Raw genomic sequence first — 24,668 nt, 5'->3', positions numbered from 1 at the left:
TGGTTGCTGGGAAGTAAATTATGAACATTTATAAAAGTGTCTTAACTAAATACTTAAACGAAATATTCGACTCTGAAAATAGAACCGAATTTTTTTGCCGAATTTGGACTTCGCAAATTTGTTCATAACGTGGCGAGTAATTTGCGCTTCCATGTAAAAATGTATATTCATTCAAAAGCAGATTTTACTTTTAAGAAGTAAATGGTGATATTATAATGCGAGATGCCTATTTACTGTCAGATTGATTTATTGACGAATCACAGTCAGCTTCACTCCCTTCGTTCTTCAACAGTTGATTTTACCCCTCGCCATTATCTTCTCGTCTATTAATTTCTATGTCTGTGATATATCTATATATTTAAAAGTCAGACAATCGAGAATGTGTGAATAATTTGTCGACGACGATTAACTGTGGTCCCGGAACGTGTTGTAAGGCTTCGCGCGAGTATCAATTTTTTTCCAAGTTTCGAATAAATCGCTGGACCCCTACGTGACTGCAAATAAATTTAGCTAATTACCACCGGGCCCGATGGGCTGATGGATCATTGATGGAAGGTGATCCGCTTAGGTAAGGGAGACTGCCGATAAATACAAGAAAGGTTGTGGCCCACTCCGAGATTCTGCGGGCCAGCTCACCTCGCAGTCCGCAAATAAAAAACCATGAAATATTCGAGGGACGTAAAATTTTATGACGGTGGAGTAAGTGAAATGCCTATAATAAAATAATTGGAACGCTCTCTTTTGAGATTTATTATTTATCCTTACTAAGGAAGACGTTCATATTATATTCTGGAGTAGATCGAATAGTTCCCCTACCCTTTTTACTGGTGCGTCTATTGAAGGAGGCAGGATTAAAAATGGAGTGATTTTTAAATGCAAGAACAATATAAAAATATTTAATGAATAAAATGACACATAACAGTAGGAACTTTATTGTTAAATATGTACTGGTTAAACATTTTAAAAAGACTCTTGCTTGCGTAGTGAAGTACTGGATGGATAAAAAATAACAATTGTTTATATTTTTAACGATTAACGTTTGGATGCAAATTAAAATTTTAAAAAAATTGGTTTGCACAACTAAAATATAATATCAAGGGGTATACCTTGTAAGTTCTTTAAGTAATTGAAAACTGATGCTAGGTGAAAATAACTATTTATTGTTCAAAAAAATAATTTGTAGAAATCCGTTTGATTTTTTTAAATATATTCAGTTACATTATTATTCTAGTTATTATTTTGCCTTCTGAAGGCATGATCATACTGTTCGATAATGTCTTCAGAAGGCGAAAGAGCTGTCACGCGTAAAAATAATCAAACAACAAAACTTATATTATACATAAACTGTTATTTTTAAATTGGATAATAATATTTCTGGATATTTAAAACTATAAATCAAAACTGTAATTGATAAACAATGCTACGTATTCAGTATCTTTGGTCTATTGTGGGGTTATGATGTTACTGCGGGCGGATTTTCCGAACTACTTCGAATTTTTTTTACGTGTTTGATACTATCGTTATGCATAAATACATTATAACGTCTCCTCTTTAAAATGATTTGCCTGTAAGTTATTTAAATAATTTCGATCTTCACGTTCTAAGCTAACGTCTTAATATTTTTTCAAATATTAGATAATCATTGTTAGTATCTAACAACGTGTTCAACGCGTTGAATCCAGCAATTCGATGCTTTTAAATTCAAGAAAAGGGCAAAATTCTAGATGAGGCATTTGGCAAACATTGCTGAAGCGCTGCTATTGTATTGACATTAAGCACTCATATTTATAATGATTGAAATAAGGTATCATCTTTCACAAAATCTTATTTAATACGGCTATCCTCAGATATTTATGTAACCTACACGATTTCAAATTATTAGATGTTTGAAGTACCCACGACTACGCCTGAGCCATGAGTCATTTAGCATTCTTATGCCAATCTTAACATTTATAAATATTGAATGAAAAAAACACACTTTGTAATACACCACTTTTTTATTGAATTAATAAATTACAGCCAACCAGATATCGCTTATCTTAAGCTTCGTCAGGGCTATTATATCAACCAGTTATATCCTGGTTGGCTATCATTTATTAATTCAATAAAAAAATGGTACATTGCCAAGTGTGTTTTTCATTTAATATATAATGTCCCAAAGTATTTGGTTCCTTCAAATAAATCTCGAGAATATCAGTGTCGTGGGAAACTTTAACATTCTAAATCAAATCGTTTATTATTCACATAGTGTGATGGCCACTTTAAACATTTATGGCTAGTTATAGATATGTGATAAAACTGTTACAATTTTGGGATAATCTTCAACTAGGATGTTATTTTTTCACTGATGGCCAATTTCATTTTACTTCAAACCCACATGCGTAGTACCCAATTGAGCGTAGTTCAACAATTCCCAAATGGAAATCTTTGCAGGTTACATCTAGCAGAGGCAGATGAAGATAACGTTTCATCATTGAAAGATAATTTGCCATAATATTATCGATGCAAGCTTTTATGCTGACGATAAAAAATTAAGAGATAATAATTCTTTAATACCCGATAGTAAAAACATCTCAAAAATTAAAAAAAGCTTTCACAAATAATTAGGCGACAGGCGTTAACGTTTTCGTGATATAATTTTTGCAAAAATATATTGTGATTAATGACTTTCGGTAAACAGGACAGAAAATGACTAAATAATAATATGTCCAGGATGTTTTTAGGAGCAGAATAGCCGCTGTGATTAATAGGCGAGATGACATCATAACAATTTGTACAGCAAATTAATATTGAACGGACGCCAGAAGAAGTCAGGAGACTGGAGAAAGGACCTTGCCGTTATGATATTATTAATTACATTTAAAGTCATAGATGAAAACAATCATCATTCCCTCTCAGGTGAATATGATTAATTTGCTTTCTTAAATTGTTACGTGATTTAGCAGTCGCATAACAATACTAGAGTTAAGATTAATATTTATATGCATCAATAATATTTTACTCCTCTTTAATCCTCCTACATTTCATCATTCTCATATTCTTAGATGTTATAAACAAAATAAACTCTAGCATACACTCCTTAAGTGACAGCTCCCCAAACTAGCTATTGCTATTGCTCGAGTGAAAAAGTTATATTACGATGTTTCTACTGGTGAACGGATAAATCATCACAATGATAATTCATCACATTTTTAAAAAGTTATTAAAGTCATGAAAAGTGATGAAACAAAAACTTTACTAACTGGGTTAAGTGGGTTAGGTTAGGTTAGGTTAGGTTAAAAAAAATTAATGACATCATAATATATCACTTTTTAAAAGTGTGTTGAATAGTCACTGTGTTGAGTTATCATGAAACCGTTTCTACTAGTTGCAAGGATTCATTTGTATGCTAAAAATAACAGTATCACACCGACTGATAAACAAAACTTGGGCATTAATAAACGAAGGTCCGTATGTAAGCAAAAATAGTAGTCTGTTAAATTAGTGATTTATCTATTTAAGTGATGTTTGAGTTCCCCGTCATACCCTTTATCCAATGTATCCGCTAGCAGGGATATTAGCACAAACAGATCGATAAAGGTTTTTATCGACAATATCGGTTATACGTTAACACTCCTAAGCCCAACCGCAGACTGCCAACGAATAAACGATAACAGTTCACATCGACTAAATCTGGACGGTACTTTGACGAATAACTGGTCTTGTCGACAAGCTCTTTACCGATGTGCTCTCCCACTGACATGAAATATACAATAGAAAATTTAACCGAAAACTGCATTTTCGTTTACTCACGTTCAATAAATGCATTAATTAATTTAATATCCGTTCACCAGCGGTGACATTTCTTTCAATTTCCATTGCATTTGTCGCGAAACAATGGAGTAAAATAGGATTATCTATGGATTAAAGCTATCAATTAGGTGTAGAGCCGCACAGAGACACAATGAGCTGCGATCTAATACGATCATCGATAAAATAACAATAGTTCCCCGATGACAATAGAGAACTACCATTCAGCAAGCACCTGCCGCCACTGGGCAAAATTTACGAACCTAGCCAGCAAATACTAGAAACTCGAACACTGATCGGTGACGCACAGGTGAAAAATTAACTAGATATTATGTCAGCAAGTACTTAATTTACAGATCGAATTAATTTGGGCCGCTTTATTTTAGGTCGCTTTGATATTATGACAAATGTATGTAGTAATTCAACTATAATGGTGTACATAAATAGACATGCTCATGTACTAATAGCTAATGAGGAAGTGCAACACGAGATAACTTAATTACGATACATGGCATTTTGTTTATTTTGAAATATTATTTGATACTGTTTACGATCTGTGTTGTAGAGATCAGCAACACAAGACAATTTTATCAACATCAGCTTTTTTTTAAAACTAACAATGTATCAAAAATGGGTGAACAAATTTCAAATAATTTAAAATAGAGGTATGCGAGCAGTATTTAATTGTAGTAGGTATTCCAAGATAATCATAGTAATATTCAGAAGAAACTAGGTATTTAAGTGTAAGACAACGTATAATTTATGGTACTTTAATATTTATATTTAATCTCAAAAATAAGATGCACCCAAAATACATGTATAAGAATATAAATTTTAATTTCGAAATACATGACTACTCCGTAAGAAACTGTGGAGATTTTATACTTCCGAAAATAAATTTGTCGGGAAACCAAAATAATCTCTATTTTAAAGGATTTAAGATTTTCAATGAACTACCGACAGATGTTAAAGAAGCTAAAAGTCTTTCGGATTTTCGTGGGTTATGCCCACAGACATAGAAATTAATAGACGAGAAGATAATGGCGAGGGGTAAAATCAACTGTTGAAGAACGAAGGGAGTGAAGCTGACTGTGATTCGTCAATAAATCAATCTGACAGTAAATAGGCATCTCGCATTATAATATCACCATTTACTTCTTAAAAGTAACACTGCTTTTGAATGAATAGACATTTTTACATGGGAGCGCAAATTACTCGCCACGTTATGAACAAATTTGCGAAGTCCAAATTCGGCAAAAAAATTCGGTTCTATTTTCAGAGTCGAATATTTCGTTTAAGTATTTAGTTAAGACACTTTTATAAATGTTCATAATTTACTTCCCAGCAACCAACCAGCTTTGTGTTTCGCGTCCAGACGTTTCTCGATGTGATAGTAACAACTGATTCATATTATACGATGTGAATATGCTTAAAATAAAGTAAAATAATGCTTTTATATGGAATGTAATACGACAATTGGGTTTATTCTCTTTTTCACATCTATTTTTACAAGTTTTCATAGTACAAGTCAACATTTTGCCGTGTTATTTTGTAAAATGAACCGATGATGCCTCGACCATAGTTCGCACAAGAATGATGACGTCACGTTTTCAAATTTCACTTGAGGCCATACGCGAGCACAGCCGGCTCCAATGGAACCGGTATGGGGAGTGGGGATAATACGCTTTTAATCACTTAGGGCAGGTCTACTAATATTCATATGTCTATGGTTATGCCTAAATACTATAAAGAATTAGTTTTAGATGCATTGTAAAGTGTTTCTAAATGTCATAGAAATAAGTTGTTTGTAATTATTAAAGGTAACTAGAAATTTTTTATTGGGTTTTATTTTCCAACATACATTTATTACTTAATTTTTTTACTTTGCTACTGGTTTCGACACAACCATTTCATCAACTAGTAATCCTAAAACTAATTAATGACACGTTTGTGTAGAAACAAAGTAAAAAAATTTAAGTAACAAATGTACATTGGAAAATAAAACTCAATAAACCAAAAATGTCTAGAAATTGTTACATAGTTAATGCCAAAGAAATACAAATATGGTTTATACTAGATAATATAGATAAAACTAAATCGATCATATTAAAAAAATCATTATCATCAAACGCATAACAGTGATAGAACCTTTCACTTGACGCAATAATTTATGATTCCTGTTATTATGATTTGCGGTAGAGGAATTATTTTTATTCCAAAACTCAATAAAGTTAGTTCAGCAACAAAACGATAGACACAAATTAGTAGATATTAGATTTGATTAAAAACAAAGTTTTCTTTAATAACCAAATTAGCCTTTGAACTTTAGTTCGGAAATTCGTTAACTTTAAAGCGATTTTATCCATCGATGTGTTTATTGGGTGCGCCATTATTGGTAAAATAGTTTCATAACAACGAGCAATTAAATTTATCTCCGTCTCTTAAATGTTCCCTAGAAACTGAATATTACGCTTCAGTGGCTTAAAGGGGATATATTTTACTTCATTGCAGCATTTTGACCGGTTATCGTTCATATTTACCTACCATTGTTTTTCTCTCTCGCGAATAACGCGATTGCGCTCGAATGGAGTTGAATAATTCGACCGAATGCACTGATAGATTTCGTTTAGAACTCTTTTGAAGTATTGCCACAAGTTTTGAAATAGAACTTATCAAATACATATTTCAATTTCAAACATACGTTTGAGCTAGATGACTTTTTCTCAAATTATATTATTCATTAATTTAAACGCCCTAACGAGCTTTTACATAGTAATACTGTGACAACAAAAAGTTATTTCTTTTTATTTTTAAAACAACAACAACAAAATAAATAATCATAATCTTAGGAAATGAACATATAATTTTCCATTTATAAAAAAAGAGATAAAAAAATAAACCAGTTTCAAAAGTGCAGAAGGCATTTTATAATAGTACAGGTTCATTGTGCGTAATTTAAGTGGATACAAGTAATTTACAATTAGAATGTGAAAAAAATAAATGCAGTGCTTCTAAATAATAATATAATGCTACACAAAAATATATGTAAAAATATAGAGATATATGTAATCATTCATATGAAAGATATTGAGTTTTTATAAAGCTTTCACCGTGCCTAAACTAAAACAATGTGGATAGCAAACAAAAAATAAAACAAACGTGGTTTTCTTGGTGAAATTTCTTCCTTTTTTCTTGTAATTTAAGCATATCTCTCTAAATTCTAAATAGAAAAATTTAAAAAAAAAAATCAACTCGTAAAAACTTGTTTGTACTACAGAAACTTTTATTTTAAAACGTCTTTTAAAACTGTTAAAAAAAGCAAGTTTGAATGGAGGTTGAATTTTCCTACCCCGGAACTGCAGTCCACAACCTGAAATTTATTTGGTATATTGATTACTGTAATCATGGCTGTGTCATATCAGAGAAATGAATATACCTATGTCCGATGTCCGTGTCCGTGTGCGTGTACGTGTACGTGCGTGTGATTTCCATCAAAAGTTGACAGAATCATCGTCATCGACAAAAAATCTATCTGCCGAGATTTAGCTTGATTGCATGTCACGAAGTGGGTTTATTTCCGCTTCCGAGATTTGCATTCATTCATTACCGAAAACAAAAAATTAGTTTAAATGGATATTTTTAATTTTTTTTTCATTTAAACAAGAAAGTATATATATAGTTATAACAGCATTCGCCCAGCACAATTCTCTTATATTGATCCCAAGATATTCAATTCTGTCAATGAAGATTAAATTAACTGCTCTTTTATTCCATTCTTTTCATATATTTTCTATTTTTTCATCCTTTTTTCTATCTCTTATCTCTGTACATCTTAACATTGTAATCTAAAACATTATGACTACCATAATATAGGCATGAGTCTAGTATGGTGGTTGTAAACAACAAAATAGTTGTAATCATTTAAACTTTTATGAATAAAGAAACACAAAATAAATTTAAAAAGCTCGAATTCTTAAACAATGACACCTGGCTTCATGACAAATGTACTTACACCTGTGTCCGTTGGAAATTTTAAAGTTGGCGCAAGTCTTTTCAGCTCGCAACATCCTTTTCAACTGTAGAATTTTAAAATATCTATTTTGTCAAAACGTAAGACAATTTTTTCCGTATATTTCTTTAGGTGAGTTTTCGCGAAAACGGAGCTATATAAATTAACCAAATAATATTATAAAAGATCTCGAAAAAAGAATGTTTCCAATTCGGGTTAAGTCGGTAGTAAAACTATTTATATAATTTAACGTAAATTCCATTTCGTTCTTAAGACAACTGTGACAATTCAAGAATTCAAATAAAAATCATTTAAGTGAATTCATTCAGTTACAAATTTGATGTAACTTGGAAAAATACTTGGAATTTTTTAAAACAAGCGATGTTGGCTATCGGCAATTCTCTCGGGATTTACACAGGCAGTTGAAACTGATATTCAGTCCATAAACGACATTCAACCAATCAACTTCGACAGTTGTCATTGTACATTGTACACGCTTTAAAACAACTAACTTCGAAGCTTTTGAAAAGCTCAATATAAATCACTTGTTAATCGAATTACTTTTTGGTCGTCCGTCGCGAGTAACATTTTCGAGTGAACGTAATCAAAAATTACTAACTTTCCAAGTAACAAGACTTAGTTAGGGGAGAATTGAGGTTTAGGTTTTAAATCTAAATGTTTTAATTCAGTTAATAAAAGTTTGTCCTTTTCCAAGTTGAAACCATCTAAATGTTGCGTTGACAATTTTGCCCGTTTTGAAATTGAATCCCCTGACTATTATGTTAAAAGGTATGTACCCCCGGTCGAGGCGTTAAAATTGTAATTATTATTCAAAAGATTTAAAGTTTCAATCTGTTTTGAATATAATTATTATCTGTGGCTTATGATGAAAGGATAAAACGTTCGTTAGTATGAATAAAATGTTACGGGTCTACGTCAACTATGTATATTTTATATACAAAATGAAACAAAAACTTAGTTTTAAACCACTTTATTTTGAGGTATATTCGTCGACGTCGATATTCGTTGAATTAATTTCCGGTTGACGAATGTATCTCAAAATAAAGTGGTTTAAAACTAAGTGTTTGTTTCATTTTGTATAATGTCAAGCCACAAAGTGTTTGCTTTCTTCGATATATTTTTATGTTACTAGGTGTACCCCGTCACGCGTTGTTGTGGCTCCTTCGAGAACTTTCAAGAGCATTCTCAAACTTTTCGGAACTTAATGTACAGAAATGATGCAAGGAGGAGTTTGACGGTCCATCCTCTGGGGAAAAAAATCCAAATTAGAACTATATAGAAGCCGTTTAGGGTGCCGACACATACGCATCAAAGCGTTTTTTTTTGTAACACCATGTCGCTCTCCATGCAATCCCATGCAGACTTGACACCAGATGATGTGTTATAAGTATAGACGTGGCGACGATGATATGTCGTGATCTGTTAGCCAGGCGATATTCGAAAATGATACGACCTCCTCTCCAGCCTGTGGCAAAAGAGGGGGTCAGACCGATTTCAAAATTTGTCAGCCATCACGGCGATCCAGTATATTCCACGGCAGCTCCTCAATTGATCTGATCCCCTCTCCTGCCATGAAGAGAGGAAGATTGTAGCGTAGTGTGACAACACATAATAATCTCTATAGACCACGCCCAAATAAGCGTTGATGCGTTTAGCGTAATGTGTCTTAAGCATTATTGTGCTATTTCACTGCTCGTATTAGCTCAGAATTCTTAGAAAATATAGAATTCTCAAATTTTCCAGGTAAATTGATAACACTTGATTGAAGTTACATTCAATTTGAATGTTCCATTACTAGGAACACAAAAAAGAAAGTAGTAGGTAGGTACTAATTCTATTTTATATTAGCTAATCCAAAAAAATATTATAAGCTACTACATTATTAATCCTACTAATTACCAACGTTATTTTCCTGAGAACCAAAATATCAACAACAAAAAAAAAACAATGTGAAACGAAAAATAATTAATAAAAATTAATTGCCCTTCGCTAAGCGCCCATTGTGTTCGTTTATCATTTTCTGGATCGTTAACACGTCAGAGTTATCGAATATGCGTATAACATATTGCCCAAATGCTGTTCCCAGTCTTCCCTCAATCCCAACCCCCAAGTTCACCCCCATCCTAATACCCTATACAAAAGTTACAAAACGTAGCAGGTTGCGTTATAATCACCAGCAAAGTTAAATTTAGCAGGCCGCGATCTAATATTAAAGCGCTGTTACGTTTTATGCTTCCCAGTAACAAAGTGGATTTAACACCAATCGAAAAGTAGTTAATAAAGTTCGAGTTTTATTCAAAACCACAAACAATTTTCAGAACTTAGTATTTTTAACAAGGTTTGTTTTGTAGATTAGAGAATGCATTTTCAGTAGGTTCCGGATATTGTTTTTGAGTTAGCGCAAACTCTGAAAAACCGCGGAATGTTATTTATTTATATTTTGTTTCTTTACATTGTATCATTGTTTACATTTGAATTTATAACCTCACAAGGATAAGCCTGTGTTGAGCATAATAATTTTAAACAATAATTAAAATAACACAAAATAGTATATTAAGAGAACAATATTGTTATAAATAATGTTTCTACAAATAATGGGTACTTATGCGGTACCTAGTAAGGTGAAGGAACCGTGTGAAGCTTTTTTTATGTAAAACGTCCCAACTCAACTCAGTCCAACTCATTACCAACCGTCCAGAGCCAGTGAGACTATGACATCCCCAATTGAGGTATATTATGAGGCTGAAGGTAGTGGAGAGGGGAAGGAGATGAGAATGATAAAGGTCGGGAAGTACCTGGCTATAACACGGTGTCAATTCTGAATGGTTGACTTACATCAGGGCGATACTAAATATCTTTCACTATGGAACATGCCACAAATATAATATATATTATTTACCCGTGACTTCCGGATTGCTAGTCGAGAGTCCTACCCCTCGACCACGGAGGTCATCAAAAAAGAAGCAGAAAGTATTTATAAAATATTTGCCTTAGGCCTGTCATTGCCTATCGAAAATATTTTGTCAATTTTCTTTATATTAGAGAGACGACCAGAATTACCCATCGAATGAAACTTAAAAAATCACTAGTGATTCAGATTCAAATCTGTCAATTTTTAAGAGATTTAAATTTTTCAATAATTTGAACAAAATAAATGCTCATTTGAAATAAAGAATTATTGATTAATAAAATAATGTTTGAACATACTTTAACACTTGTGTAATTTATACTTTTCAGTTCCAATTTTGAAAATGTTATCGCACAGGAGTTACTGGTGCCTGTCCCTGACTAAGGTATTGGTCACTAAACGTAGATGAAGCCATTTTAAGCAACTTTTCCGTTTTAAATTGTCTCGCAACAAGCCGATAGTAGAAGTATGTTTCACTCGGGAACTAGTGGCAAATACATTAATTATGTATGTGTTATTGATTGATTGCATTTAAAGTGTAACATTCATGACTCCAATAAAAATCTTCTTTTAGTCGGTTTGTTCTATTTTTCAAAGCTAGTGACATAAAGAAATTTTAAGCAGTCGACTCCTGAACACCTCGAAAATCCAGGAATGACTCAACAAATTTACAAATAGTTTTATAAAGATCATATTGAAATCGCTTTCATGCCGGGATAAACTTCCATTCGAAACGCTAAATCCCTGCGTCTGTATTATTCTAAATTACTCCTCTGTTCAGAATCTTGAACATTCGCTCAGGCAACCTTACTATCAGCGAATTTTAAATAGGATCGTGTTTTTCTGCTCAAACCAAATCATTATTCTGTGTTGACATACGGGTACTTCTTATATCTCACGACTTCTAAGTTCTTTGTAACAACGTGTCTTGGTACATCCTTTTGTTTACTTTTCTGAATATTCCGCGAATGCTTCGGTCTTAAACTTCTCAAGCAAGCACAAGATTAAGAAACACCTTGAAAGAATAATTCTTTTTATTCCAGGCCCGCGTCTTGCGGCCATAGCACGTTCTTCTAAATAATTTTTTTTTTCTTTCTCGGATATACTGTTTTCATTTAAATGACTTGATTAGATGACCAACGATAAAACCAATGATAAAATAACGCACGTTTTTGTTTCCAAATAATAAATAGCTCTTTTTAAACTAATATTCAACAAACATTGCACCAAAAAACAGCTATCACTTTTAAGCTACTTAGGAACTTGCAAACTCTACCAAAAGCATTATATTTCACTCTAACCGTGTAACACATTATTTTTACAATAAAAGCGTATATTTCTGAATACAAAATTTATAAATAAAATTCACATCAAGTTTAAAACATTTTATAGTATCCCTTCATTAACATTATTTTCTAAATATATTATATTAGACTTTAAATTAACGAAATAAAATATTTGGGATTGTCTTGTTTTAAATGTTTATATGCTTAAAGGATAAAACACAATTTTTCATAGATAGCTATCTAATGCTTAAATAGATATATCATTACATAAAATATTTACAACGTGTTTAGGTTTAAACATCATTAATGCTGATTGAAGGAACACAAACGGTGCCTTATGCTAAATAGAAATCCAATCCTTAAATGGTGCTTGCATGCTTTCCTAAACTTTGTACAACTTATCATTTATTATTAATTTACAAGTGTTAATGAAGCAATGCTAGATAAGTGCCTAAGGGAACTTGTGTAGCAATAGTTCCGTGAAAATAACGGAAGCAACATGAGTTCTTAGCTCACCTTACATAGCAATTGTACATAATTTTACCAGAAATTTAACATACTATTTTTCTCTCACTTTATAAGAGAACTGTACTTTGCGATGGTTTATTAAATAATTAAAATCTACCTCCACATAAAATAGAACAATAAATAAAATAAAATAACATTTAATTAGATTTTTATCTCTTAAAAAAATCCCTTTTTGGCTGTTGAAATTTCGCACACTATGCGAAGGTCAGTCAACGAATTTATTAAAACATATAATAATATAATGTATTAAACTATACACGTCTGCCATTGGTCACCCCAAGTGGCCCGCTACATTTGGTGACTTAGCAGAGTTAACCGGGTTCATGGAGTGAAGTTTGTCCAGGTCTTGACGTCTGCGTCTGCGTCTGCCCACCTACTGCGTGGTGGGCCGGATCGGGAAACACTGGTTGAGGGAGACTCTTTGACCCCACCATCAGGACTTTCCACCGATCCATCGCCTTTAATCGCAGTGGGAAAAATGGATACGCCCTTCACTCCTGGAGAAATTGACGCAAAGATTCCTACCCACCCCTCAAACCTGTTTTAAGACCTTCACACAGCATCCCCAAAAATGAGTGAAATTATTTTTTTAGGGCCTCCTGTGTGGAGCTAATGTAAAAAAATATGGATAACAAAGAAAAATTGCAGGAATCCTGGAGAAATCACGTCACAAGTATTACATATCCGCACACTCGTCCTTGCAGTAAGCGGCAGATTTTTCGAGATACATAAAAATATATAGATTTTTAAAGGTGGTTAGTTCAGTTCCTTTTTTCGTTACGTTAGTTCCTTTTTTGTATGCCTACAAAGCTGAGTATGTCAAACATTAATGTTAATTTCTTTATAGATTTGAGATAACCTAGTACTAAAATATTAAAGCATTTTAAAACAAATCTTGACTGGTGCAGTTATATCCCAAGCCAGGCCAGGGCTGCATACTGCTCTCCTCGAAGGGTGGAACCCCTGCCCCGGCCTGCTCGTCTCGTATTCTCTCCACCTCTTCGAATACCCGTAAGAAGTTCAGGCCCGCCAGCTTCTTCAACTCGTCGGTGGACCATCCTGCTGCCAGGAGCTCAGCGAAGAGTAAGGGGTAAGTTGATACGTCTTCGAGGCCCTTTGGAGTACTGAAAGAAATACATCAAATTACTAACATGTCAAGACCATTTTAAGCGTTCATAGTCTGAATCCAAATCCCGTCAGGGAGAATTTAATTCAAAACTACCATACAAAACCACACATTAAAATACAATACAAAATCAAAACCAAACACAAAAGACATTTAAAAAATTTCACACAGTGAATATTTAACTCAACACCTCAGAACCTATAAAATAAAATAAAGCGTGTCATGTTGTGAAATCAAGAGACATTGCCAAATACCCAATTACATATATGGTTAATTAAAAAAAATGTTGGGTTACGGTTGAAGGAATATGTTGAAACATCATAAAGTATAATGGGATTATCTTAGTGCTTTTGGAATCTGTTCAAAGTTCAGACCGTTTCGGAATCTTAAGAAATATATCAATTATAACACACTCAGTATAACAGTTATAAACAATATGTAATTATTAAAAATATTATTTTTATCAATGAAGAAGGTAGCAAGATCAGTGAAACATAAAATAAACAAAGAAACAGAAAACAAAAAAGGTAACGGTCGCAACTGGAACTTTAACCTAGATCCTTTATTCTGGTGGTCCTTCACCCGATTTAGCTGACATCATGACATCTCGACCAAAGTTAAGTTATCCTTCATTTCTCATAGGTCCCTTGCTGTGTGTTTTTTTAATAAAATTTCACACAAGAGATAAACAATTATTAATGTATGGTAAATTGATGTTTATGAGTTATATAAAAGTTAAAACATGTTTATTAGTAAGGAGGTGGAAGTTTGAAGTCGGTTGTAAGACAAGCTCCGTTTTCCGAAATAAGGGGTGGCGTACAGTAGATTAGTTAGTAGGTTTAAAAATTAACGAATAATACTTGTGTTATTTACTTTTTTTAACAAATTGCGTATAAAAGCTTAAATAAACTAGCAAAGGTAAGATGATTTTAACTGTCAGGTTTTTAGATATGGATTGTGAGTTTATAGTAAAAAATAATTAACATTTCAATGTCGTTCAAAACGTGAGGTGATACTTTTTCATTTTAAGCATAGACAAATGATGCAGAAAACAATTTTCATCTACATAATCTTAAGGTAAAATGAGACAGACGTAAAATGTAAGGTGTAAGGATCTATAGAAGGAAATTTAGCTAAATTAATTTTAAAAGATTTTACAGAGGTTTTAGCGAGGTCAATAACTGTCTGGTGCAATTTGATGGAATCACCCTCCCCAATAAAGAGTCCATTGATAAGTATATCAGACTGGCTCAAGTATCGGGGCTCTATAGAAGCCCAAGTAAATCTGGCTTTCCAAGAAACTGGGCGTCTTATATAGGGTTAGTAAATTCCTCAATAGTAACTAGCTGCTAACCCTATATAAAACTCAATTATGCCCAACAATTGAATTTTGGAGCCCCACAATACTTGATCAACATTGACCCCTGGTGCACTGGTAATCTCGACGTACAAGAGCGCAACACCCGTTCACAGTTGATGTTGGCTTCAAGAGAACGGGCCGCTTCTTCGACACATTTTTTGGAAGACGGCTCGTATGTGAAACGTGCTACCGGCATCTGTTTTTCCTTCTTCGTATAATCTTGGTCTATTCAGGGCCCGCATTAAATAAAGCCCTTCATACAGCCCCTACCTAAAGCCGCCTCACGACGCTGCCCAAACTGGTGGCGCCATATCTCCCTTGCTTTTACACTATACAGACAGGAGCGATCTTGTGAGGTGTCACATAATAAATATAAAATTAAATTAAAAAAATGTAAGTAAGATATAAATTAAAATTTTAGATAACTTACTTAATTATCTAGACATAATCCTTAAAATTTTATAAAAAGCTCATTAAAACCGCTAAAAAAACTACATTAAAGAGAAACTGTCCAGAGCCAGCAATAATAACAAAAAATTTGGCAAAGTATCAAAGAAACTTCCAACACCGATCACTCAATGCCACCAATCAATAAATTATCAACAGTCAAGACACCTCCCTAAAAGACCATCCAGAAACTGTGAACAATCACATAAATGAATATTTATGTAATATCGGCAAAAATCAAGCATCACAAATTTTAAATAAGACATCACCCGATGAAAATAGTATTTAAAATAATAAGTGAAAAAACAATACACTCACATTAGACCCCACTTACTCTGCTAAAATTTCACAAATCATTAAAAAATTAAAGCCTTCTCCTTCATGCAATCTTGACAAAATATCCTCAAACATACTAAAAATAGTAGGACCTTTTATAAACCAATCACTAGTACTAGTAGTTAATATCATTAACCTCAGTCTCAATAAAGGTGAATTTTCAAACAAACTCAAACTTGCATTGTTTCAACCCATTTTTAAGACTGGAACCCTACTTATATAACAAATTGCAGACTGATTTCCATTTTATCATTACTATCGAAAATTATGGAGAAAATACTTAAAAAGGGCTTATCGACCATCTTACAAAATACAAAATTCTCCGCCAAATTTGTATGGCTTTAGAGTAGGACTAAACACAGATTCATCTATTTTAGAATTAACATCACAGACGACGCAAGCCCTGGACAAAGGTGATAAATATTCTTGGACTTAACTAAGGTGTTTGACACAGTCTCTCGTCCAATTCTTCTGCTTATCTCCAGCAAATCGGCATAAAGAATAAGGCATTTGAATGGTTGAAACAGACAGAAACCATCACATAAATCGTATCTTCTAACAAGCGTAAATTTTGGTGTTCTACAGGGCAGTGTACTCGGTCCCGTACTTTTTTATCGTGTTTATTAATGACATATGTATGGCTGGATAACAATCTACTCACATTGAACATAGGCAAAACTAAATATCTAAAATTTATCCTGGACAATCCAAGTCAGCCCTCAATTAATAATGTACTAAAAATACATTATTGTAGTGATCTCTCTAACTGTCTATCCAACCAACTAGAACGAGTAGATTCCATTAGATACTTGGGTGTTATAATTGACAATAAACTTCAATGGAAAGATCATATAATTAATTTTACAAACCTTATACGAAAATTGGCATATTTTATAAGATAATTACGAAATATACTAAATAAAAAATAAAAACACTAAAAACTGTATACTTTTCCCTATGCCGATCAATTATATGTTACGGTATAATTGTTTTCTCTTTATTTTTGAAATACATGTCCTCCTATTTAAAATTCTAAATTTATAAAAAAAATAATATTCCAACCAATCCAACTATATTATTCCAAAACCAAAAACCGCAATGGCCTTGTCGCAGTTTAATTCTTGCTCCAATAATATTCAATAATTTGACAATTGAAATAAAATCAATAGCCAAATAATACGAATTCAGGAAGGCGCCTGGGGAATTTCTGATGGATGAATGTGATAGTGTTAGTAGCCTGTTTCTCGTACTCGGGTAGAGGTATTTTTGTGTATGTGCCTGTATATGGATGTATGTATAAATATATATGTGTCCATGTGTGAACGCGTGCAAGCGTGCATATATATATATATATACAAGTATGTATATAGATATGTATGTGTATGAAAATATATATGTGTGAGTGTGTGTGTGTGAGGGTGTGTGTGTGTGTGTGAGGGTGTGTGTGTGTGTGTGTGTGTTGATGTGTGTATATATATACATGTGTATGTTTGAAAACATATATATGTAAATGTATGTAATCTAATCCTTGTGCATGTCTTATTCTATGTTCTACTTTATATTAAGTCTTTCAATTTTCAGCATGTTTATATACTCAATTTCTATGTTTAAATTAACTATACCATACTACAAAATATCTATTTCCATTGGTCACCATGAAACAGGCAGCCGCCTAGTGTGGTAATTTATGTCAATGTTAGGTTTAATTAGGTCTACATCAAATACCAAACAATACTCAACATTCATAAAATATTGGAACACGTGTTCATACACCAGAGTTTGTCCTGATAATACACAATGACGAAACGCGAATCTTTATTAACGCGTGACATTGCCATAACACATTGTTTTTTTTACTGATAGTTTATTATCGAATAAATTCATTAGTCAAAGGCCTGCGATTCTTAATAAATTATCAATATTTTATATTAATAAGTTTTTTCCGTGAAAGCTACACTAAATTATTCCAAACAAATTTTAAAAATGTATTTTATTTACTTACTGTATACATTTTATTTTAGAACATGTTGTCCTCAAAGGCTTTTCATTTTAGCTTTATTCAAATTGTATCACAAAAAATTGGTAGGGTTGTCAGTAACCTTTTTAATATAAAATACACGGTGTATTTGACATTTTCAATATGTTTGCATTTTAATTCTTATCAAAGCTCTTTAAATTTGTTTCTAACATGGCACTCTTATTTGTGCTTTGATTCCAACCCTTACTTCCCGGTAAAAGGGTTTAAATCAATAAAGCTCTCTAAAGGGACAATCGTAACTTTAGAAAGTTTTTGTAAAAAAATCTTTTGATGTGGAATTTGAAATTCTTGCCTTAATGATTTTCAATCTCGGCTCGGGTCGAACCACAACTTCCTCCAGTAAATAATTCAAAGAAAACTCTGCGAACGAATTCGTTTCAACAAAGTAAATTTTCTTAACAGTTTAAATTTGCTGACGATATTATTAACGGAATACGGTAACTTTTCTTCACTTATTAATGTTCTGGCATAGCAAAGAGCTTAGGTAGTTATCACATAAAACAGAAAAAATATACATCGAATTTAAAGTTTTAACGAGGATTTTCGTTAAATCTGTGATGCCAATTCAACCATCAATGGAAAAACGTACTCAATAAATATATTTTTTTATGATGGCGAAATACATCTTTTATTATATGGTGTGAAAAAAATCCAAATGTATTATTACAGTTTTGATGGTTAGGTATTAAAGATACATTAAGGGTGCAAAAAAAATCTATTAAAGGATGAAAAACATTTTCCACATTCCTACAGAAAATGTAATCTTATTTCTTCTTTTCTCAGCCATGCGGATTTTAAATCAGCAAAGTGTTTTCCCAAGGGAGAAACTTTTTTCAAAACAGATTGTTACTTATCAAAAAGTTGGAATGAAATCAAAACTTTAACTTTAGCAAACTAATTTTATCTCTTCTGGAGGAGTATTTTTAACATGGTTTCTCGGCTTCTCAGTTTCATCGTCCCTGCTTGCATTTACATAAGTCAGTTTGCTAGGAAGTATGACAACTATAGGTATGGAAGTACATGAAGAACTTGACACTTCACTTTTAAAGAAAATTTAATGACATTTAGAAGGTTTTCAAAAATATCTAATATTATTGTTATTTATTGATACATTACTCTACAGTACTTTACATTTCAATTCAGCAACGTTGGCCTCACTGGGTTGTTCACCCGTGCTGAGGCCCCCATTTTAAAATATGTGAATTTATACATTTAAACAAAAAACAACATTAAAATAAAGATAAATTTACATCAAAAATAAAGATTAGAAATGAAAATCCAATTCTCACACCAAAATAAAAACATTAGAAGAGAATGGAAATGTTAATATGTTCAAGTAGTTTAGTAGAAATTCCCGCCAAGCAAAAATCTCGCCCATAATATATACGTATTCATTAGTACTATGTAGAAAGTAATGTTTTAAAACAAAAAATATTTAAATACCCTCTATGAACGAAAAGATCTCAAAATGATTATACGATATTAAATAAATAATTTTAAATAAAAAAATAATTTGTCAATTAATCTTTTATTTTGTATCTACAACCGTCAGAGTATTATACTGCTCTGACAAAGCTACAATTGAAACAAAATCTGGTCGGAATTAGGTGTAAAAAAAAATTATGTTTGCAAAGTTATTTTTTTATTAAGAATTATAATGCCATACCACAAAGTATTTGCTTGGTATAAATTTTTTTTTTCGTGTAATTAATATTTTTTTAATACGAGTAAAGAGGCATGTATTTTAAGAGTGCGTATTGACGAGTATGAATGTCAAAAGTTTTACGATGCCATTTAATTGCTCTGTAAAACATTGATTTTGACATTTTGGAGCATACCTACGTCAAACTAGAATAAGCAACGCCACATGTGAACTACGCAAATTATTCGTGGTTTTATCGTCATATGCCTTTTTGAATTCATAAAAATAATATTCCATTACCAATTAAAAGAGTAGAAATCAACAAATGAAACAATTTGATTGAAAATAAATGAATTTGAAGTGATGTAATGTAATTATTTTTCTACTCGCCCAAAAAAATTGCGAGTTCCTTTTAAAATCGACGTTTTTCAGTATTGTTTTACATCTTTATATTCTTATTTAGACAATGCATGAGAGTTTCACTATTTGGAATCAGTGCCAGTGATATTTAATATCACCCCCCAATCAAAAGGGTTGTGAGATGTGAGAAACTATGGAGAGATCAGGAAAAGAAAACAAGAATAATGGGTTAAGTTTGTTAATCTTTATCAATCAAATCTAATCAAACCAAGCCATTCGTGAAACGATTTTGGTATAGAAGGGTCACTAAAAATATCGTAAATCAACCTTGACATCTCATTCTTTGCATCCCTAAAGACTAGAGAAAGAAAGAAAAATCATTAGTTCATCTTGCTTCAACTTTTCTTCGAGTTGTCTCGCCAAAAACTAGCGAAATGAACTTGAGTGAAAAATGTGGTTTTAACGAAAACAACACGTGGAACGGATCGTTCTATAAAAAAACCATAACATTTCTTTTTCGTTAGAAATATCGAAATATTTTCGCCTGCTAATATTTTTTTTAAAAAGTTATGTATTTTACGTTTTATACTCGTAACTTATCATTTTGACAACTTTCTTGAAAAAAAATACAAGAATGTGCAAATAATCATTGTTTTTACGAGGACATACACTCATTGTATACGTGCTCAAAGTAGAAAATAACTTTCAAACCACCAATAACAAGACGTAGTATTTATTAATTATTAATATTATTAATTAATTTATCAGCTTTGTGTCTAATCTCATGTTTTAAACAAATTTTATTAAAAGAATTTGAAAAACAATGGAACGTGATTTAAGCTTGGGGGAAATATCACTGAATATTAACGGCCCTTGTGCCCAATCCTACTGATCAATTTTTGAGCCGAAATTTTGACTCAACACTGCTCAAACCCACAACCAACTCCAACAGAAAGGTGACCACTGAGCAATCGACCAATTTAAAGAAACCAAGCTGATGAATTAAGTTGCCTAATTAAATGACTTGTTATAAAAAGTGTGGACAGAGAAAAATAACCACACGGTGGCATTAAAATCAAGCTAATGCTTTATTTTTAACATATTAAATTCGTTTATTGAAAAAATATCAACTATCCGTTAACGTACGACAGTATTTAAAAAATATTATATGCATTAAAGGTAAACACAATAATTATTTTATTTAATTATTAGAATACTAATTTAACATTTAATGTCTTTACTTTGATGTCATTTTATTTTATATGAAAATGGGCGGGGCCACTTAAAATAATCAATGGTAAAGATGTTTGGAAACAGGCGAACCGAACGTTACTGAACAAATCACTTGACTGATCGTAGCCGGGGATTGATCGTTCGAAAAGTTGCAAACAACGGCCATTAGAGTATTTTCTTTAGTCATTGGGAAATATATACTGATATCTGAATAATATCATTAACTTTGAAGGAAGTAGATTATTCTAGAAACTAGGTAATCGTAGCTTTAATCACAATAAAAGTATTGTGACAATTTTTTTTTATTAATGTGTTTTCAAAGTAATTAAATTTGAATTATTGTGTTCAACCTTCCACAGGGGGGTAGCACCAAGATATTATGGGCAGATTTAAAAAAAACATTACAATAAATGGGCAAGTTTCTTGCCCACGGTCATCCAATTGAATGTGAATTATGCCACAGCATCATTACTTAGATCGTCTCTGAGGAGTGATTCGGGGTAAAATAGACCACTTAGCGAAGAGAGGTTGGTTATTAATTATAACAGAAGGGGGAAATTTCCCATGAAGGCCTAAGAATGTATACTTAACTTGGGGAGATGCGAATGCGAGAATGGAACTTGCCTAATGGAGAAGGTTAAGATCATTTATCAGACTGACCGAAAAAATCTTACCGTAGTAGCAGTTACGGTTGTAGTGGTAGCAAGTAAACGGAATACAAATTGCTCCAGGTTTTTTGCAATAAACTAAAATGACATTTTTCGAATAAATAATTTCTATTTTAAATGGTTGGAGACATGGGAAAAATATTTTTACCCGTTAAGTTAAGGAAGAGAGTGTACAGTAATGATATTTTATTACGGTATTTAGACGTCTAGATTGAATGACATACAAACTAATGCAACCAAAAGAGTGTATTTTTTCTGATTAGTTTACTATTAATTCTGGATAGTGCTTTCTTATCGGGGTGACACTAATATAAATAAGCCGTGTTCACGATAATTTAAGAAAAAGACCCTATCACCTTTTTTAAACGAAGTAATTCTATTTACCAAACAACAAGAAAAATGTGTACTGTAATCGTTGCTTTAATTTTGTTAGTAATGCAGGTGTTGGGATAACAAAATGTCCACCTTCGCATTTAAATCATAAATTGAACAGCCTAAAATCTAAATTACACCTGCTGAGTGCTCAGCCGAGTCACTCTCTTTGTTACTCGGTCGAACAACCTTTTGGAGAGTAGAGATGATTACATGTAGAAGAAAAGTATGCGAGATTAGTTTACTGTGATGTTGTCATGGTTACGCCAAGTATAAAAATACAAAAATTATGAGAGATTTATAACAACAAACGTCATTAACTCAAAAAAAAATTTTTTTTTCCTTTCACTGACTGGCTCGGCTGATCACACTGACCGAGTGGAGAGCGAGTGAAGCACTGGGGGAGGGGTTGTAACTCGACCGAGTCATTGGGCCTTGATTCTATCCTCTGTCCCACTCGCCCGCTATTATAACGAGTACGGACTGTACTGATCACATCGGCCGAGCACTCGGCCGAATGCAATGTCTCGGCCAAGCACTCGGCAGGAGTAATTCACATATTAGAACCGCTGATATAGTGGAAGAAATGATAATTATATAGGTTTGTTTCATTGACTAAGATAGATACATATATAGTTTGTTTATATGAACGCTTTACCGTAAACGGCATAAAAATGAGAATTTATCAAAACTTATTGAACAAAAAATGTTTTTCATGAATAATCTCCTCCAAAGTTTTGCGATGTGAGCCTAGATCACGGTTTATACAGGGTGTTAACGGACGTACTTGTCTTAGTTTAACCAGTGATTCCTGACAATACTTGGAGTAAAAAATGTAAAATAAAATTTTAGTCTCCGGTGACATTTGTATTTTGTTTTTTCAAAAAATTTTTTTTTTTAAATCTTCCACATCTTTCTTTACACCGGTCACGCAGTCGAATAACCGCACAAACCCTCAATCATATCAACCCTAGCTGTCCAATTTCTATGTTTTTGTGGAAAAAACATCAAAAACGTCACCGGAGACCAAAATTTGATTAACATTTTTTACTCCAAAATGTCAGGAATCACTGGTTAAAGTAATTCAAGTATGTCCCTTAAGACCATGTGTATTACGCTCTGAAACGAGATACAAATAAAACATATTATTATTTTGTATTTTTATTTTACTCATATTTTTAAACTTATTTATTAATTATTGGTCCAACTTATAAATAACCATAAATGTAAGATTTCCAATTAAAAAGAATTTAATTTTATAGAATTAATTTTATAGTATTTTTATAGTTTGCAACCTACGATATAGTTCACCATTATACAAACAAGAATCTCTTTAAAATGATTTGCCAGTACTTGTGTCAATGTATGTGTTAAAAAAATACACAACTTCTGGATTTAGACCGAATGAGAATTTGGAAATCCGTTCTACCACGAGTCATCCGTTCATAATAAGCACTAACGTCACTCAGCTGTCAAATTTTATACTTAGCAGACAACTAGCGCCAGTAGACGTACAACCATAGAGTAGCAGCACAACCTTATGAAAAATACTCGAAAACATAAAATATTTATTTTAATTTGTTCTACAGATTCGTTTTACTCGACGAAAGATTTACAATGTAATTATAAAAGCTCCCCTGGAAATTGTTTTGTAAACCTCGCCTAAAGCTACCGAATATTTTTCCAGGCAATTTGATCTAAAAACGACTGATTTTACTAAAATAAATATAGGTATATTACAATTATTCAACCGAATTCAACAGTAGCGGGAATGTAGGTACATGCGTTGTGATTACGTATAAAAAATACCTCATAATCATTTTTAAAAGATTAGATAAGCAAAAGCGTAACGCTTTTAAAATGAGTTTTACTTCCAGTTTGGGAGGTGGGTATGGGTACCACCGCTCCGGGAAATTTATTAGATAACCAACACTTCTGACATAGGTTACCCAAAATAGTTCGCTACTTTTGCCATAGCAGGGGTGCATGGTAAAATCGGATGAGGTTTGTTTAGGTCTTTGAGGTAGATGCTTCTGCCCACCAGCTGCATGGCGGGCCAGATCGGAAGAGGCCGGTTTGGGGAGACCCATTGACCTCTTCAGTTAGTCTCTATCAACCCATCGTCTCGCATTGCAGCAAAGTGGGGATGGATTCATTCATCCCACCCCTCATACCTCTTTCCTTTCAAGATCTTCCTATTAAAAAAGACTTTCCACACATCACACCTAAACATGAAATAGGCACTGAGGAAAATAATTTCCCTGAATGGGGTTAGTGTAAAAAAGAGAATATGATTTTTTTATCAAATTACTAAACTAATAAATATAATAGCAATCTACATAGCTAAACTATTTTTTTTTTATTGATACAACAATACTAGCCATCTAAGTTGAGAAATTAATTCAAGGAATACACTATGATGTAACAATAATGGAAATGAAATAAATTATAAGGCACGTAGATAGCAAAACAATGATAAAGTGAACATAATATTTCTTATTAAACCTACAAAATAACATCTTGACTTGAGCTAAAATATTATTAA

General features: G+C 32.5%; 1 protein-coding gene across 1 annotated transcript in view; it reads right to left on the bottom strand.

The window, feature by feature from the left end:
- Positions 1-13,424: 13,424 nt before the first annotated feature.
- Positions 13,425-24,668, bottom strand: part of LOC149424613 (uncharacterized) — a 371,453-nt gene continuing 360,209 nt past the window's right edge. Inside the window, exon 9 of the mRNA XM_089631078.1 lies at positions 13,425-13,665. Within this exon, the coding sequence (XP_089487204.1) occupies positions 13,425-13,665 (241 nt within the window). The remainder of the gene's footprint in view (positions 13,666-24,668) is intronic.

The sequence above is a fragment of the Hesperophylax consimilis genome, chromosome 4, assembly GCF_061612785.1.
Source record: "Hesperophylax consimilis isolate HC1 chromosome 4, BYU_Hcon_1.0, whole genome shotgun sequence".
Taxonomy (NCBI): Eukaryota; Metazoa; Arthropoda; class Insecta; order Trichoptera; family Limnephilidae; genus Hesperophylax; species Hesperophylax consimilis.
The sequence above is the reverse complement of the archived record's forward strand: the minus strand, read 5'-3'. Positions and strand labels throughout refer to the sequence as shown.